The sequence below is a fragment of the Pelobates fuscus genome, chromosome 7, assembly GCF_036172605.1.
Source record: "Pelobates fuscus isolate aPelFus1 chromosome 7, aPelFus1.pri, whole genome shotgun sequence".
Lineage (NCBI taxonomy): Eukaryota > Metazoa > Chordata > Amphibia > Anura > Pelobatidae > Pelobates > Pelobates fuscus.
In genome coordinates, this window is record NC_086323.1 from 113,119,622 (window position 1) to 113,139,441 (window position 19,820).

Below are 19,820 nucleotides of genomic sequence, written 5' to 3' on the forward strand. Positions count from 1 at the left end.
TTGGGTCAGAAATTTAAAGGGCTACTTGGGATGACTCTCTTCCCAGACAATCTTCTGCTGTTTTAGAGGTATATGGACACTGGAGGGTTTACAATTATAAAACCTGAATGAAAATCAAATCTCCCAAGCTAGATAGTGCTATATTTATCTAATTATTGGGTTCCTTCAAATTACAAACACTGTAGTACTTACCACCACGTTCAATCCAGCACTTGCAGTTCTGCAGCTGTCTGCCATCTGGATAAGTAACTGACCTGAAGGATTAATAATAATAATAGTAATTAGTAATAATCAATTTGTAGTAATCTGGCAAACCTGAATTGTATGTTTACAAAATAATAGCAAATATTCAATGGCTTTTCCACTTATTGCTGTAATCTTTTATTATAGAAACAACTGTATTGGATTTTCATTTCTCCCAATTGGATTTTCCAATACCTTTTGGGAAAGCACCAAGAGTGGTGTGCAACGCATCCAGGGCTTATCTAACTTTCTTTTGGGTCGGCTTCTTTGGTGGTCTCTCCCCTGTACAGCAGCTGCAGGTGCTTCTGCGCTCAGGTTTTGGATCCCTTGCGTTTTTAATTATTCACGTTTTTTTATTTCTTCATCACTATATGCTTGGACCAATATAGCATACATGAGGACTGCTGTCTTAGTGTTTTGCCATATGTATTCATTTTTTTTTACTTAAATAATAGCATTTAAGAGCATTATTTTCTACGATTGCTTTCTTATGTATTTTTGAGGATTACCCATGAGTGCAGACCAACAAACTTTTTCTTTGTGAGGTACCATTTGATTACTGGGAGGATTCCAGCACCAAGAAGGTTACCCTGTTTTTGCATTTACTAAACTGCAATAAGCATTATATGGATAAGTATATCTATGTTTATTTAATTTTGGAGCTGCGGCAATTTGTGAATGAGGAACTTTACCTCACTCACCTTTTTGTCTTCTTACAACAAATAAATCAGCCCGGGAGCCATTGGAAATAGAAGATGAATGTGCCATTCATGAACACATTACTTATATATAACTCACTATCCCCTCTCTGTACAGACTTTCAATTATTCAGTTTACGTTAATAAGAAAATACATAAAAATGTGTTTGTATTCCAGTATCACCAACTGGTGAGATTCTTGAAGAGCATTCCCAATCTGGCCTCAGCCTCAAGAACTCTCACCGCATTTGAAGCCATCTGTGCCCGACCTCCACCGCCGCCACACGCAGTCTCATTACTGTACAGCCTGCTGAATAGCCCGTACTGTGGCGCCCCTCTCCCTACTTCACCAAATGTTGGGAGAGGGACTTGGGACACCCACCAATGGCTAAACAGTGGGCTACCGTTTCCATACTCCTACACAAATCTTTGATTTGCACAAAATTCCAGGAATCAGGATACAAGATGATTTCCCACTGGTACAAAACACCAGAAAAACTGTCTGCTATAATGAACAACTGTGACCCGGAATGCTGAAAATGCGGGCGGGAACTAGGATTATTATCCCACATATGGTGGACATGCCCTCTCATCAGACCCTTCTGGAAGGAACTACATAGTGTCCTTTCATCCATTACGGACGCAAAGCTACAACTCACACTGGAAACATATCTTCTCCAGCTCACCACACTCCCATTACGCAGTTACAAAAAAATCAGTCATCCCTCACCTGCTAAACGCGGCATGCAGCCTTATTCCATGTCACTGGAAACAAACTACGATCCTGACGCTAAGGGAATGGATGAACAGGGTGGAAGACATCAGACAAATTGAAGAGCTGATTCTCTCTGCAGCAGGCCATGCACAAACTTATCATGACACCTGGTACCACTGGCACAACTGGTTGTCTTCCGCTACCAGCACCAGAAACCCATAAGCGGTGGTGTGCAAATATGAGCAAATAAAATGTTTTTATAATTTACTTCTAATGTAGGTCTCAAGTAAAATATTTGTTTGTTTTAGCTTCTGAATTTCGCCAGTATTTCATGTTTGGTGGTGTCACCAACAGAAAATGGACATTTGTTGGTTGGGATTGCATTGAAAACAAAGATAGAAATCATTATCAACTTAAAACTGGGATCCACTTCGCTTGTTGTCATTAACAACACAATCTTGAGATCAATATGCTGAGATTGTGAGGTTAACAACAAGCAAAAAGGAGGCTTTGAATGTTTATTGATTACATCACATGATGAATGACAGCCAAACTGATAACTTGGCATCATGTGCATCTTGGGAGCGGCAGATGGTACTATAAAAACAGCAACGTCATTACTAGACTAAGCTCCCTAAGCACCAGTGAGTGCCACCCTAACTATAGAGCTCTCTTTTCCACTTGTTTTATGTTATGATAGTCAGATACATGCACCTCAGCCAGAGGAAAAAATCCTTGTAATAATTATTGTGATGCCAACAATAAAGACTGAGAAGGTGGTGAGAAAGTAAGAAAAAAAAATTATAGAAAGAAAAGAAACAACTTCTATATGAGAAAAAAAAATTGCTTTTACAGTGTCTGACTGAAATGTTATTCCATGCAAAGTCACATTTTTATCATCACCTGCGTACTTTACAATACTTTCTTATGTATCATAATGTTCAATGAACAAAAGGAAACAGCACAGATATGTTGCCTAAAGACAATTATTTTCAACACGTGGCAAATCACAACACAGAGAGGAATAAGTGGTGAGGGAGGTAAAAGGGGTATTTTGTTTTGCACCGCAGGAGCAGATATAAAAATGTCATAAAGGAAATAATTAGAATTGTTTACAAATACATATTTACACACTACTTTGTATTACAAAGATTTGATTTAAAGTCCACCTGCAATAAAATGAAGCTGGCAAAGATACTACACTTAGTTTAAAATGAAAACATGACTAGTCTCCTCCACATTCTAGTTGCTACACAGGGACAATATGACTCATGTTTCTAGTAGAACTACCCAACATCTTCTGAATTCAATTGGCCTCCAGCCCAGTCTCTCTGCCTACATTCATTGTACTAGGATAATTTTGTGCTGATGATACAGAACATTGGAAATTTTATTTCTACCCACCTCACACACACTCTGTATGGCATTATTTCACTCTACTAATATTAGGAAATATCACGGATGATGTGGATTACACACATATACACAACTAAAATATAAATATACCTGCTTTTTATTTCAATGGCATTAGTGCCACATTTTCTCTTGTATGTTAATAAGAGCTGTGCTGGTTGATTAATCATATTTTGTTGCATTTGTTTTGACTTTGTCCATATTTAAATGTATTAATAAAATATAGAAAAATAGTATTTAAAAAATTAATATTAATATTTTAAGAATGTGTATTGACATAATGAAAGCCAAAACTGATAAATCATTTTTTTTTTAATTAATTAAAAAAATTTTTAAAAATAAATAAATAAATAAATAAATATATATATCTATTGTAACTAGGGACGGATACACTAAAGCATTAGAAATATAGGTTTTTATTCCGAATGCTTTAGTGTTCCTTGACGTTTTACTGGCACAAGTAAGTATTAGAACTAACATGGCCGAACAAACAGAAGAAGAGCATCAGAGAGCAACAGGAAGACTAACTGCACTTTATTTTACGATAAAGCTAGATGCAAACCTTTCAGTTTGCTGAAGCCTAACCTACTGCCCAATCTGTGAATTAAAACTATGATGCATGATCCAAAATCTACATCTCCTTGTCTAAGACAGGTGGTTCCTTAAATCTATCATAGCACCAAATTCACTTGGATCTTTTAGACTGCCAGCCATATGCTCATTCAATCTTATATCTCAGAATCAACTTTTTTCAGCAAATCCAAGTTCATGATTTTAAAAAGGTATAAGTCACCCACTCCTTACAAAAAAAGTGCCCCTTTATAAACCTGTAAAGATATGAATCAACACATTAATTCATAATTCTAGCTCCCAGTCCCAAATAGGCCTTGCAAGGTGGAATGACAAATTCATCTGCTCTAATTCTTGGGATCACCTTTTCATAAGGGTGAATCATCTCACTTTACACTTTGTTTAATTTGGTTCTTGTTGAAGACTTAGTCAAATGTAAGAAGATGATTATGCCAAAAATTAATTTCCACTTTATAATATAACAGAAATTGGCAAAAATAATAAATATATATGATTTAAATATAAATATAATACTTGTAAACAATTTAAGCGGTTTTCCTTAATGTTTGTACACACTATCGTTAGCATACCTTCATTCTTTGAGTCTTCACAGAAAACCCAACATTATTTTATATTTATAATAAATAATGGAATATATGGGAGTTGACAAACTTTAAAACATTAAAGCTATAAATTTAAATAGAAAGTCATAATCATCAGGCTATGTCTATTTTAGTTGAGAAAATTCTTTATATAGATTTAAAGACTTTTTAAATGTGGAACGCAGCGAACGCCTAAAGTCAACATATGAGGGTTTATTTATTAAATCCTAAATTGTAGTGAATTAAAAGACAAATGTAAAAATGATACCAAACATGCAGATCAACTCCCCACAACTGATTGGGTTTTTTTTTGTTTTTTTTTTAACTAGTCCACTTGTTCAACCAGTTTGTTTTCATACTAATTCTCTTCAAGAAGGCACACTACACATCAGTGTGTTTTATTTATTCTGGTTTCCATTACAGATCCTGGGCTACGAGATAAAACTCCTAACATAAATATTAAATCATAACTTCCTAGCAAAGTCCAAAGACTCCCAAGATATCACAGTCACATTGGTTTCGGCAGCAGTTCACAATGCTCGTACATTTACCGTTTCTCCCTGGCTGTTTGACTATCTCAGACTTTGACATCCAACACTGTCAGTCTTTGCTCTGCCTCTGTAAACAGTGCATCCTTCTCTTTAAAAAGACTCAGCATATTGTGTTTATTAGCACCAAAATAGAGCGAATTTGGAGAGTAAAACAAGAAAAAAAAAAGCGAAAAGAAAAAAATTTAACAGTTTTGAAATAAGTAAGAGAAAGACCAGATCAATATAGGTGTCCAACCATACAGAGTAATAAAACATAACTTTTATTTGATATCGGTTAAAATCGATATTGTAAAAAGGAAAGCCTATCTAAAATATATAAAATACAACAGTTCTGAGAAATGTTAAATTATCTAATAAAAGTTTAATTTTATTACTCTGTATGGTTAAAAACCTTTTTTGTTCTGGTCTCCAGATGCTGTGGACTATATCTCCCTTGATGCTTTGCCAACATTATGGCTGTAAGAGCATTATGGGAGATGTAGTCCACAACACCTGGAGTTTCAAAGGTTGCCTACCCCTGCTCTAATGTTTCAAGTAAGAATACTGGTGACGTGGTGATGGTGCCATAAGTGCCAAGCTGATTGACTACTATTAAGGCCCACTCTTCTGTTTTCAAGGGGAGTGTTGCTGACTTGGTTAATGCATGTTTGAATGAAAGCAGACTTCAGACAAGCACCTTTCTAAAGATATTTGGCAGTTATTTGCCACCGACATAGCAGCGGTGATTGAAGAGATTAACATTTACAAACCTCCCAAGCCGATTTGGATCTGAAAGTGGAGCAGGGTAGATGGATAAATATGAAAATTAGAGGAACAGCCAATATTATAGATGATGAGCTTCTTCATTGTCTCAAATGCTTAGTCTCCTCTATCCCACCAACTCCCTTATCAAGCCAAAGGTTTTCCCCTTGATGGAGCATATAGGATCGCAAGATCTCCTTAAGCACCATATACAGATCATTGTGATGTGACTGTTCACCAGACATCACAAACAAGAATAGCATAACGGTGGCACGACTTTTGTTTGAAAGTCATCAACAATTTCTTAAAGACTAAACCCTACAATAGTACAAGTCAATAAGTCAAGTAACTGAGATCTTCTGTAAACCTTCTGTAAACCTGGAATGGTCAATAGTTGAGGTGCACCAAGTCTTTTATTAGCACAAAAAGACTGCTCTACCTACACGCTTACTTCACCTGAGCAATCTACAATCTTCTTCCGAGTCTTGAGTCTACCTTCACAGACACCATTGACAGATAGTCATCTTCCTGCATCTTCCAGGATATTGGAAATTTTTGAAATGTTAAAAAATGTCCCACTACTCCCCAGAGAGGGGAATGGAGCTGATTAACGTACATTATATTAACATATAATAACTATATGACATTATATATCTGCCAACCTTTGAGGGCTGGGAGGTTCTGTTTTTATTTTTAGGGCCACAAAAACTCATTTCAACTTTCAGTTGCTAGCAATGATTTTTTACATTTGCTTTTTTTTTTTTATTTCCTCAATTTTGATTACACATTCTTTATCCATTTCTAACCAATATATCAATCCCCCCAAATAATCAGTATATTTGACCTCACTGTTACGGTTAGGCATTAAGAAATATGGAGAGTTATTGAACTTACCTGAGGAGGTTATTGCATAAAACAATATATAAAATCACTAGGATAAACTTCCTGCTCCATATTCACTATAGTCCAGTGCAGTGGTTATGGTGCCAGGAGTGGCCTGGATCCCTCCCAGCAAAAGAGTAAAACCATCTTTGACAACTCCATCCAGTTGTCATGCAAGAAAACTCCAGTTAGCTCCATTGAGCAAAACCTGGCTATGCATTGCCACGGTCATTGGCTGAGATTGTCAGATAGTTAGGCCTAGCTCGGTGGCAGAAGTTTCTGGAAGAAGGGGAGTTGGCAAGGTGTGCCCAATGGGACCAAGTTGTCAGTGAGTTATCAAACACTTTTAATGTTTTGACAACATACTCTGGAAGACTGTTAGGGCAATTTGAGAACTGTAAGCACTATAGTAGTCTGTGGAGGTTCTGGTGCTTGGAGTAAAAAAAATGTTGCAAGATAAGCACCATAAAAAAACTGCATTATTTCCTAGCACCATCGAATGACCATTACTTTCCAGTGGACTTTAGGGGATTCTAAATAAAAGGACTGAAGATTCTAACATTTAGAAGGGACCTAATTAGACAAATTACAGCTTCCAATGTACATGTTAAAGGACCACTATAGGCAGCGCCAGATTAAGAGCACACTGGGCCTGGTGCTGACAATTATGATGGGCCTAATTACAGAATCTTATCGACCAAAAACACTAAAACAGTCATACCTCTCAAGTGTCATGTATCTGATGGAGTTGGTGTTGGAGGGAAACTCAAAGGATGCAGCTATAAGAAAACACATACTCTATGCTAATCTCTTTAATTTATGCTTTCATCTTTCAAGTAAATCCATACCAACAGCAGTGTCCAGTGAAGCAGGAAGCCAATGGGCGGGGTAAAAGAGTAGGCCACTGATGCGAATCACATGACCAGAACTCAGTGGCGTACACACAGCCCATGGGGCCCCGGTGCGAAAACTGATCCGTGCCCCCCCCCCGTGCGCTTACTTTGCGACCGCATATACAACACATATACTTATACAACACATATACAACACATATACTTAAAGGACCACTACAGACACCCAGATCAAATCCGCTCAATGAAGTGGTCTGGGTGCCAGGTCTCTCTAGTTTTAACCCTGCAGCTGAAAACATAGCAGAGGGTTAATCCAGCCTCTAGTGGCTGTCTCATTGACAGCCGCTAGAGGATTTTCTGTGATTCTCACTGTGAAAATCACAGTGAGAAGACGTTGAACGTCCATAGGAAAGCATTGAGTAATGATTTCCTATGGGCGGTTTGAATGCGTGCGTGGCTCTTGCCACGCATGTGCATTCGGAGCTGAGAGGCGGATCGGGACGGAGAGATCCCCAGCGCCAAGGGAGTCCGGCGCTGGAGAAAGGTAAGTGCTTAAGACACACACACACACACACACACACATTTACTGACAGACACACACTCAGTAACAGACACACACACACACACACTCTAACACTAACACACTCACTAACACACACTCTAACACACACACTAACACACACACTAACACACACTCTAACACACACATTAAAACTAACAAACACTAATACACACACTAACACACACACTCTAACACTAACACACACACAAACACTAACACACACTAAAACTAACAAACACTAACACACACACACACACTCACTAACACGTTTTTTTGTTTGTTTTAAATTTAATCCCCCCAGCCTCCTTACCTGTGGGAGAGCTGGGGGGATTCCCTGGGGTCCAGTGGTGTTGCTGGCCCTGCTGTCACCCGGCTGGCTGGCGGGCGCACGAGGGAGCACTGTCCCCTGGGTGCTCCCTCTTCAGCTCCCTCGCGCGCCGCGTACTGATGCCGGAGCCGGAAGATGACGTCATATTCCGGCTCCGGTTTCAGTGCGGTGCGCGAGGGAACTGAAGAGGGAGCACCCAGGGGACAGTGTACCCTCGTGCGCCCGCCCGCCAGCCAGCCGGGTGACAGCAGGGCCAGCCTCGGGGGGCCCTGAGGTGGCCGGCTCCTGGGCCCCCCAGGAGAAGAGGCTGGCCCTGTGGGTACATACCTGGGTCGCAGGGCGGCTGGGCCCCCTGGTGTACGCCACTGCCAGAACTGCCAAAAGGGCGAACATGCCCAAAAAGGGGGTATGTCTGTCCAAAGAATTGGAAGGCCAACCTGGCATCAGTGTCCCTATACATCAGTGTTAGTGTCCCCATGTTGCCCAGTCCCCTAGTCTCCCAGTGTCTGTGTCCCCATTTCTCCCAGTGTCCCCATGTCTCAGTGTGTCCCGTGTCACTAGGATACTAAGGGACACAGAGACATGGGGACACGGGGACACTGAGAGACATGGGGGCACTGAGACACTTGGGGAGACTGGGAGACATGAGGGCACTTGTGGATACAGACATGGGGACACAGAGACATGGAGACATGGGGACACAGACATTTGGGGACACTGGGAGAAATGGGGTCACAGACACTAGGGACACAGAGACAAATACAGGCTGTGCCTTAAAATACCAGTCAGGTGGCAATCCCAAGAGTAGTGTGTGTAAGTTTTTGTTTTGTTTTTTTTAAATGGGCCTGGAGCTGCAGCTCCCTCAGCCCCTATGTTAATTCGGCCCTGACCACTTCAGCTTAATGAAGTGGTCTGGGTGCCAGGTCCATCTAGGGTTAACCCTGTCTGCTGTAATCATAGTTTCAGAGAAACTGCTATGTTTACACTAGGGTTAATCCAGCCTCTAGTGGCTGTCTCATTGACAGCCGCTAGAGGCTCTTCCGCGCTTCTCACTGTGATTTTCACAGTGACAAGACACCAGCCTCCATAGGAAAGCATTGAGAATGCTTTCCTATGGACTGGATGAATGCGCGTGCGGCTCTTGCCGCGCATGCGCAGTCAGCTGATGACGACCGAAGGAGGAGGAGAGTCCCCAGCGCCGAGGGAGTCTGGCGCTGGAGAAAGGTGAGTGTTTAACCCCTTCCTCCTCCTTCAGCCCGGCGGGAGTGGAACCCTGAGGGCGGGGGGAAGTTTGATTTCCTGGCACAATAGTGGTCCTTTAACATTTTTTACAAATAAGGAATTGCATTAAAAAGTTTATGTTACAAAAACAGTCATAAATAATTTTATATCCTATATTTCAGGCAAGCACCTTTAAAAAAAAATAAAAAAAATAATGACTGACACCTATGACCCCAATGAACCACAGAAAACCTGTTAAAACATACAATTCTGTCTGCCGTCTGTTCAAAGAACGCATTAAATGTAAAAATTCACATAAATGTTGCAGGTACAATTAACTTGGTGTTTTACAAACTCCAGTATCTGCCACATACAGTATGTGGTTTATTAACTAAATCATGGGCTGTGCAGAGTTTACAACTGAATAGAGGACAAAGTTCAAAATAGACATCAGCAAATCAGCTACTTTGGCCTAAACCTTGCAACTCATTTGTCAGTTCAACGCAACTCACTGTTTATCGAATGTCCCCTCTCTGTTCAGTTTAGAAGGTGTTGCTGGTGTGTAGAATCTTGCACCGTAGTAATGGCGGAATTTCAATGTAAAAATCCATGCATGAGGGGAAGGCTGGCAAATTTTGCGTTGAGGTAAGTAGAAATGAATGGCCTTTTTTTGTACATGAAACTCACATATGTTTTATGTTGCTGGTCCACGTCACACGGAGAATGAAATATATGTGCTTGACAGATGGACGCTGCTGGAGTTGCAAGGTGTGAGATTTTATATCTCTGTAACGTCCTTCTTATGATCAGAACAGCATGAAGAATCATTCAAAGTAATCTGTGCAACCCTAATTGTTCGACTTTGTTTCCAGTGATTCGATTGACACCAATGTTTCATGTCAGACCACATCCACTTGCAAACACCTCCACATACTAAACTAGGCTTGTCAGTCTTTTTGACCTCAGAAACTGCACTTTCTTAGGAAATATGGCAGCGGCCAGTGTCCAGAACCGGCCTGTAAAGCACCGAGATTGTGGGCCCCCATGTACAAATCCTCACAATACTGGGATAGAAAAGCTTCTGCACAATTTGATGCCTCACTTTTGTTGTACTCCACTAATAGATATCTTACTCCACTTCCACCTGTGAGCCCCAAAACGCTGTATGCTAGTCTTGGGGGTCAAATGTCCCCTAGCCGACCATCCTGTAAACTCACAGCATATATGTATATGATTGTATATTTTGATCCTGAAGAAAGTCCCAGGAGGGAGGGTTAATACATTGCTAAACACAAATACACACACCAGTCAAGCCATAAGACTTGCTCTCACTACTGCAAGGGATTCTGGGTATGCATATGCAAATGAGCTCAACAAAAAAACACATTTTTGCCTCATAATTCCACTTTATACATGGATTCCTTGGAGTATGTGTCTGCTGTATACAACAGCTTTGAAACAACTCAGGGAGAGGAGCAAAGCCAGTGAACCACTCATAGACAGCCGTTTCGTTGTTAATGCAACTCATCAGCATGAGGTTGGTTACTGGTTTGCTATGGAGGCTTGGCATTACTTGTAAAGTACATACCAAATAAGTTGTGGTGGGGAAAAAAGTGTGGATGAAAACCCCTTCCACCTGAAGTGGATAGTAAATACATTTCTAAACACAAATACACACAACAGTCAAGCCATACGACTTGTTTTAAAGCAAGTCTTATGGTTTGACTGGTGTGTGTATTGGTATACATAGGTATATATGTATGTGTGTGTGTGTGTGTGTGTGTGTGTGAAGGAGCTGGTGTGTACCTGCCTGCAACAGCCAGCACCTGCAATACATCAGGTACAGTGAGAAAAAAAAAAGTATTTGATCCCCTGCTGATTTTGAACGTTTGCCCACTTACAAAGAAATGATCAGTCTGGGTGATGGTGATGGTGGGTGGGTGATGGAGCTGGAGCTGGGGGAGAGAGGGTGATGGACCGGGTAGGGGGGAGGGGAGAGGTGAGGGTGATGGAGCTGGGGGGAGAGAGGGAGACCTTGCCTGTAAGCAGAGGCTTCCAGGGCAGCAGGGCCACTCATCAAACCAGTAAAGTGAAACTATAGTGCCAGGAAAACATATTTGTTACATCTAAGGCTACCCCAATTATTAAAAGACAAGAAATGGTTATTTATTCATGCTCTGATGACCTTTAAAGTCTCCATTGCTAGAAATGTGAAAAAGACAGTGTTCGATAAATGGCCTCAGATTAAAGAATCTATTAAATGGCAGTGCAGAATGGAATCTGGTATTGTATTAGTTTTCTGTGTTAATTCGCTAAGGTATAAAATTTGGGATAACTGGATTAAGACTTTAAATTGTCCACATGTAGTGTAAGGTTTTTGTTTGTTGTTTTGTGTTTGTTTTCTTCTCACAATCGAACACCCTTTTCCTTTACTCCCTTGGCATTAGCATTCCACATCTAACCTGACTGATAAGGACATCCCTCACCTGGATTCTTAGATTTTATTTGTACATATTTGTTTTCTTACTTAAAGGAAAGCTATATGGTCAGGAACACAAACATGTATTCCTGACCCTATAGTTTTAAACCCACCATTTAGGCAGCTTGCCCCTCTCAGCCACCTTGAAAGGAATTAAAACTCACCTTATTTCCAGCACCGCGCGGGTCCACCGGAGCTGGCCCCGCCGCCGATCCACCCCCTTGGTGACATAATCAGAATTGCCATTTTTATCCAATCCAATGCTTTCCCACAGGGGAAAGCATTAGATTGGCTAAAATCACCAAGGACACGGAATGGGGGCTGGCCAAACGCCATTCTGAATCAATGCACCTCTATGAGTAAAATTCAGAGACCCGTGCAGAGCTTGGGGACGCTGAATGGCATGGCTGCCTACTGTGCAGCACCAACAGTGGCCATCTGAGGAGTGGCCACTTGGAGGTGTCTCTAGGGGGATGTAAACACTGCTTTTTCACTGAAAAGACAGTGTTTGCATGGAAATGCCTGCATATAATGATTATACTCACCAGAACAACTACATTAAAAGTTGTAGTTGTTCTGGTGACTATAGTGTCCCTTTAATGATATGCTTGAAGGGACACTATAGTCATATTGTCTGAACTCTTTTATGTGTCTTGTCTTTTCAGAAACTTTATCCTTTATAAGTGATAACTTTCTGTCTTTGTATATGTATATAGATGGTAACTTTTTCTGTATTAATATGAAAACAATAAAAAAAGATTTAAAACAATTCAAAATGTGTATGTCTCTGTCGTTGTTTGTGTATTGTCTGTCTGTGTGTGCATTCTGTGTAAGTCTGTTAGTGTTTGTGTGTCTGGCAGTGCACGAGGCATGTGTGTATGTATGTCAGTGTGTCTGTATTTGTGTGTGTGAGTGTGTAACCAAATGTCTGGAAGCGTGTGTGAGTATGTGTGAGTTGGTAGGGGCTCAGCAACTGTTTGTAAGGGGCCATAAGTGTTAGGATGGCAGTTATGCAGGGTGTACTGAAAGTCAAGGTAGTGGTTGTGGAGTGATAAGTCGGCACCTGGTGGCTGGAAATTGTCTAACACAGAGTTATATCAGGAAGGAATACCCACAAATAGACACCAGGGACCCTGGACAGTTAATTGTATTATCACTTGCATTTCTTTTCCCTTATGGGTGTCAGTGAAGTCTCATGTTGAAGTTTCACCTAAGGAATTGCAAAGTCTACAGCCACCTCTGCTTTCCTAGCACCATAACCACTGGAGTCCAGTGGAGTGCTCTTTTAATACAGTGCACACAATTAAAAACCTGACTACACCAGTTCAAAATGTGCTGCCCATGATTTCTGCAGTATCCACTAGTTTGACATAGCTTCCATAGCTTCCTAATACACACTCACCAAGGCCTTGGCAGGTGGCATTCTGGAGAGCCTGCTCCCCAATCTTCTTAATGGCATTATAGTAAGTTTCCGCAACGTCAGTCAGTGCTAGAGATAGAGGAGAGAAACCAGGATTCATTCAATGTACTTAACATTCCAATATCACACACCTCTGGGTCTATTTACAAAAGTGAGAATGTAAAGTGAATAGAAAGAGAATTTGAAATTTAAGCAGACAGTTGCTGACCTGAAACCATAACAGACTTGGAGAATTTTTCCAGGCCATCAATCCAGACCTTACATTTCAGATTCACTTTAAAATTCTAACTCTAGAATATAACCCTGCTTGTGCCATTCACTGCCCATGCAAAATCCCAATTATCATGCTAGACCTAGGGGTTGCATGCAACATCCTGCACAGCTATATCAGTCTTTCTCAGATTTCCTCTTATGGATTGAAATACCTTTTTATGGATGGAATGACCTTCTGTCCCTCTATTTTAGCTGTAGGGAACCTTCAGCACCCCAGATGTTGTGGACTGCATCTCCCCTGATGCTTTGCTAGCATTATAGTTGTAAGAGCATTATTCGAAATGTAGTCACAATATCTGGAGTGCTGAAGGTTGCCTACCCCTGCTCTGTTCTAATGGCTCAGAATATCTGCATGAAGAAGTGTATAAGTGGATCACACCGCTTAACAACAATAATAATCACTGTACTGCTGTCCAGGTTAGTTCCCTGGTGAGCTGCATCTCATGGTATACCATTAAACTCAGGGCATTAAGCCCATTCCCAGAGTGCTCACAAAGCTTACAAAGTTCTCCAAGCATGTGCAGCACGTCTCCTTTTTCATGTGTACATGTCTATTTAGGAATGCCTCCACAGGCTGTCCCTCACCTGTCCTGGTTTCATACCTCCCATGGGCTGGTACATGAATAAACCCAATAACACCCTTACACTGCAGTAAGATCGGAGCATTGGCAGGCCGAGGAGTGTGGAGCTTTCATTCATTAACATAAACATCAACACCCATATTCTGCAAACCTGGATTTGGCAGATAATGTTGAGACTTACATATTTAAGAAATTGCACATTTTAGACCAAAACAACTTTATTAAATCGCCAACTTTAAATTTAGTTTTTTTCCTTTACTAAACTCAGTCAAGCTGGAGATTTATACCTCAACAGCTTATTTTTGTTGTTGTCTATTTTTGTAAACCAGTCAACACACTAGCAACTCACTATTTGGTATATAAATCCTTTTATTTGTAAAGTCTCTTCCTCTGTAACACATCGGCTCTGTGGACAATATAATGGCACAGCTCACCCCAATTCTGGCTTTTGATAAATCTAATTGTTCTTTTGCAGGACCACCTTGATTTGTATTACTTTTACATGCCAAAATGTGTCCATATATGTGTTATCTACATAGGCCATAGATCACACAAGGTCATTTCCTGCACCCTAGCCAAGGAGCCATCAGAAACCATTTTGAGGTAGAATGGTTCAGCTCAACATCCATCACATAGATAGACCTTAATTCCAAACAGATGGCTCCACTGAGCAGAAGGGGGACTGTTATCCAGAAAGTATTGAAAAGTCATGATGTAGTATATTTCGTGCAGTTAGTGGTACTATGCTATCTGGTTTAAGAAATCATTTTTGTAATTTCTTCCATTTCTATGGTAAAAACGTGATTTAGAACCATTTCACTTGCCAGACATCTTGAGTCACTGATAGATGTCTGGGATACCAGGCCAAAAATAAATTTCACAGGGAATGTAGACTGGAGCACAGGAGATAAAAAAAGGGGGACTTACCATTTAGTGCCCGCAAATAATTGTTACCAAGAAATACCAAATTTTCCAGTGCTGGGTTAAACTGTCCTAAAATCTTCTGCAAAAGAAAAAAAATGTTTTGGTTAAATAAAGCTTTGTGGCAGTACTTTGATATAAAGTCCAAATCATTTAGAATTGTGTAGATCTTTGTCTACAAGGAAACTAAACTCAGTTATTCATTACGCCCTATATTTTACTATAAGCACATCAGTACTGGGGGGTATGGATAATCATAGACAAGACGTTTAAATGACAATATCTATACAGACATAGAAGTGTACAGGGGAAGGGGCTCACCTTATAGCTTCCAATTGTGGTTGTATAAATAGATTCCATTTCTCGAGACATGTCTTCACTCCCGGGGCCGGTAAGAAAAAGCGGTACAGCTTCCAATGGAGTTTGGACGTTGATCACAGGGTAGGTTTAAGAGAAGAGAAGATTAATAATTCACCAGACACAATGATACCTGATCGCGTAGGTAACAGGACACCTGAGAGCTTAATAAAATGCTGTGGCAAGAATGCACTTCTTGATTATCTAGGAATAGCTGACATAGACAATCCATCTGTCCCTCCTCTTGCAGAATGACGTGAAAGGAACTTCAAGCCTAATATAATAACAGTACGAATTCACTAAAGTTTGAACTGTAGGAATTTCAAAGTGCATTTAAAATTTTTGTTCGCAATAGTTGAACTAAAAGCATCACTGACCGGGAGTTTTTTTCATTTTTTTATTTTATTTATTTTAATTTGGTTATAAAGGCCTAAAATGGGAAATTCCGTTTGAATTCTATTTCAGACATTTCACACTTTACTGAATAACTCAATCTCCAATTTGTGAAAGGAATGGATGAAAAAGGGGATTATTCAGTTTATTCTTATTATAGAATAGACATAGCCACTAACTATGGTTTGTTTCAACATTTTTATTGTTATATGTAGATATCATTAGCCATTAAGTTTTTTATTACAACAAAATGGAGGGGGGCCTCCATTTTGTTGTAATAAAAAATGTAATGGCTAATGATAACTACATATAAAAACACAAAACCATCTTGTATCAACCATGGTTAGTGGTTATGTCTATTCTATTATAAGAATAAACTGAATAATCCCCTTTTTCTAAGTTAGTACTGCAGTTACCTCCTCCTCTTTAAAGCTGGATGAAGACATTGCTGAGCAACCAATCACGTAAAGATGTTGAGGCATTTTGGGGAAAAAAGTGAAGTAAAAATAGAGAATATGAAAACACTGAAAACTGTCAAAACCTCAATAGTTAGTCTCTGCTCAGGTCGCAAACTAGTTTTTGAAACAAGACCTGATTTTCAGTTAAATAGCAATTTTATTGTGATTACTCAGAGGAAATAACATACACATGACACATGACACAAAACTCTCATGATAAGGCATATGCAAAAAAAAAAAATACACAAAAGACGCTATGGTTATGTTATAGTCAACTGACCGGAACATTGGTTAAATTTCATGCACAATTTTCAGACGTGCTTATTCTACTCTATAACAAGATTTCTGATACCACAAGCAGAATACGGCAACATACACACCCCAATCCATCTATGTTCAGTATCTTTTTTTTTTTTTTTGGCAACTTTGTATCAGGAATATCACAACCTGTACTAATAAGTTTTAGTAGTTGGTCCTATTTTTAATCAGTTGATATTTTGATTTGATGAATTTTTATTTTTCGCACTTATTATTCACAACGTTTTAGTTTTACGTTCTAGATGTGTGTACCCAGTTAGGGGAATACAGTTATTTATTATTTTATGGGTTTTTTCGTGCTTTGAAAGAATAAGGCACTTTACACCAATTATTTGATTCTATAAGCTTCCATCAGGGTAATAGGACTGGAATCAGGTGTGCTCCTTTGCAGATCCCTTCTCAGCCCTTCCTATTCATCTAGTCCTGCATATTGCCTTGTTTTCTTGGCTTGCCATAGACTAACACTATTAAAGGGACACTGTAGGCACCCAGACCACTTCAGTCCATTGAAGTGGTCTGGGTGCCAACTCCCATCACCTTAACCCTGAGCATGTAATTGTGGCAGTTTTAATAAACTGCAATAATTACCTTGCAAGGTTAAGTCACTAGAGGGACTTCCGGGTTCTTAGACGACTTCTGGTCGTCTAAATGATGCTGGACATCCTCACGCAATGCATGAGGACCTCCAGTGTCACCGGAATGCCCATAGGAAAGCATTGACATTTTGTTTTTAATCTTATTTGCATATTTCTTGTATTTTGGGCCATTACGAGCAACTACTATATCTCGCAAGACTGGAGGATTCTTCATTTTGATCCACTGGTTAGTGGAGACAAGCCTGCTGTTTTTACCTTTGATGTAAGTGCAACCTTGAAAATAAATTGTTATATTATTATACAATATTACACTATCTGCACTTTTTTGTCCTTTTGAGGGTCCATCTTGCTGGGAAGATTTCCATCACTTACAGATACCCCTGAGGGGAGACAGGCACATAACTCTTTGTTTTCACTTCACATATATTCTATCTGCAAGTGTTTGTGAGGTACACCTTTGGTAGGGTGCCTGGACGTTTTCTGCTTTCGTGTTTATATATAGTACATATTCTGTTATACTTGTCTTTACTTATTTATAAATCTAAAAATGAAAACTTAGAAAATGAAAACAAGTCCTTACATTTTTCATATAGTAAAGAACATAAAAAAACTTTTAAAAATCCTGAACAAAAATTTGCACATCTTACAACAAGATTCAAAAATTATACAATTTTATAGAAGATAAACCCAAAATAGCGTTTAGAGGAGTTAAAAACCTCAGACACATACTAACTTCAATAATACACAAAATGTAATATAACACATGTGCTTCCCAGTGGCTAAACAAATATAAAATGAACTTACCCTTTTTGAGATTGTAAGAAGATCCCTCTGATGTGGAATTATTAAAAATCTTTATTGTACTTGTATTGAATTATTGTACTAACTCCATTTTAACTTTATACTGTGACTTCGTCCTCCATTTTGTCCTCCTAACCTGACTTCTTCAATCCTCCATTTTGTCCTCATGACTTAACTTGTTCATTTTAAAACTACATTACGTGACTGAACTTCTCAACCCAATTAATACAGTAGACAAAGACCGTGTTTCCTTCAAGGACAAGTACCAGGAGGTGCTGGCTACTCCTTAAGACTTGCTGGCTACTCCTTAAGAGCTTGTAAGATAGTACAGTTTGAAGGCCACAGAACACAGTAGTAATGAAATGTTCTATTCATAAGAGACCTTGCACCTGGACATAAAGCCTGATATCACTGACCGTGTAAAATGACGCTTAGGACCCCCTTGTCCCCCACCCGTGTCCAGAATAATCCCACCTCTGATGGGTGGGCACGGGACTAACCTCTTAATTTTACTAACCAATAGGTAAGACACTAACTCCGTCACTTAACAATTAATCCAATTGATGATGTTTATTTGCTGATATTCTAATAATCAATGATGACGCAAAATGCCTCTTAAAAGGGCCTGCGCGCCCGCTTTTTCTTCACTTGCCAATAAACTTTCTCGAAGTTATTTTAACCTGAACCTCGTGTGTCAGACTTAATTACTTCAGCGTATATACGCAATTTAATTTTATTGATTTGGACAGGAACAGATAGACTTTGAACATTTTGGTTTACTTTCAAAAAGTACCATAACAACTTGGCGCCCAACGTGGGGCATCGGGCTATGTCCGGCCGGTGAGCCGTCCTAAGGAAGACAAGGGTGGACGGAGGAATCCAGGGGGAAGGAAGGGAGATTGATCACCTCCAGATACACGGTAGAGACTTCTGCAGAGCCACCGGTACGTTCCGGCCCCTTTGATTGACCCGTCCACGTGTCTGTGACTGCTTCCCGGGAGGACATCAAAGACAGGTAATATCTTGCCCGGTGTCTCGTTACTCACTTGTTTACCTGCATTTTAGTCTATCTGTTGCCTGGGTGTGTTTGAATCGTTTGCCTGTTTCCCCATTTTGAGATAAAGGGGGGGTGGACCTACAGGGGATTTGCCTGGGGTTCTGTCTTGCTTGTTTTCCCCTTTTTGGGATAAAGGGGGGTGGACCTGAGGGGACTTGCCTGGGTCTTCAGTGTGTGTGTCTATCTGTTTGTATTTTACCTCTTTTGGGATAAAGGGGGGTGGACCTGCGGATTCGTTCCTGGGGGTCTTCTGTTGCCTGTTTTACCTCTTTTAGGAACCACGGTGTTGTGGTTGTAAGGAAAAAGGGGGGTTGACCTGCGGATGCGTTCCTGGGGGTCTTCTTTGCCTGTTTACCTCTTTTAGGAGCCTCGTGGCTGTGGCTGTAAGGAAAAAGGGGGGTGACCTGCGGATGCGTTCCTGGGGGTCTCTGTTGCCTGTTTCACCTCTTTTAGGAACCACGGTATTGTGGTTGTAAGGAAAAAGGGGGGTTGACCTGCGGATGCGTTCCTGGGGGTCTTCTTTACCTGTTTACCTCTTTTAGGAGCCTCGTGGCTGTGGCTGTAAGGAAAAAGAGGGGTGTTGGAACTGTGGATTTTGTGTAGACTCATAATTTCCTGTGATCCTTCTTGTGTCACTTTGAGAGCCTAGCTAGCTTCTTTGTGCACATGGTATTTCTGTTTATTTGTGAGGGGGCTTAGTCTTGTGGCAGAGGACTTTGTTTCCTGGGGGGATTCAAGTAGGCATTGCTTGTTTTCCGCATCACGTGGTAGTGAGACTTATAAGTGGGT

General features: G+C 40.2%; 1 protein-coding gene across 1 annotated transcript in view; it reads right to left on the reverse strand.

The window, feature by feature from the left end:
* BAIAP2L2 (BAR/IMD domain containing adaptor protein 2 like 2) overlaps positions 1-15,611 on the reverse strand; it is a 49,851-nt gene extending 34,240 nt beyond the window's left edge. The window contains exons 1-4 of the mRNA XM_063427434.1: positions 15,373-15,611; positions 15,058-15,133; positions 13,259-13,345; positions 193-254 (exon numbers count right to left, since the gene is read on the reverse strand). Of these exons, the coding sequence (XP_063283504.1) occupies positions 193-254; positions 13,259-13,345; positions 15,058-15,133; positions 15,373-15,423 (276 nt within the window). The 5' untranslated portion in view covers positions 15,424-15,611. The remainder of the gene's footprint in view (positions 1-192; positions 255-13,258; positions 13,346-15,057; positions 15,134-15,372) is intronic.
* Positions 15,612-19,820: the final 4,209 nt, after the last annotated feature.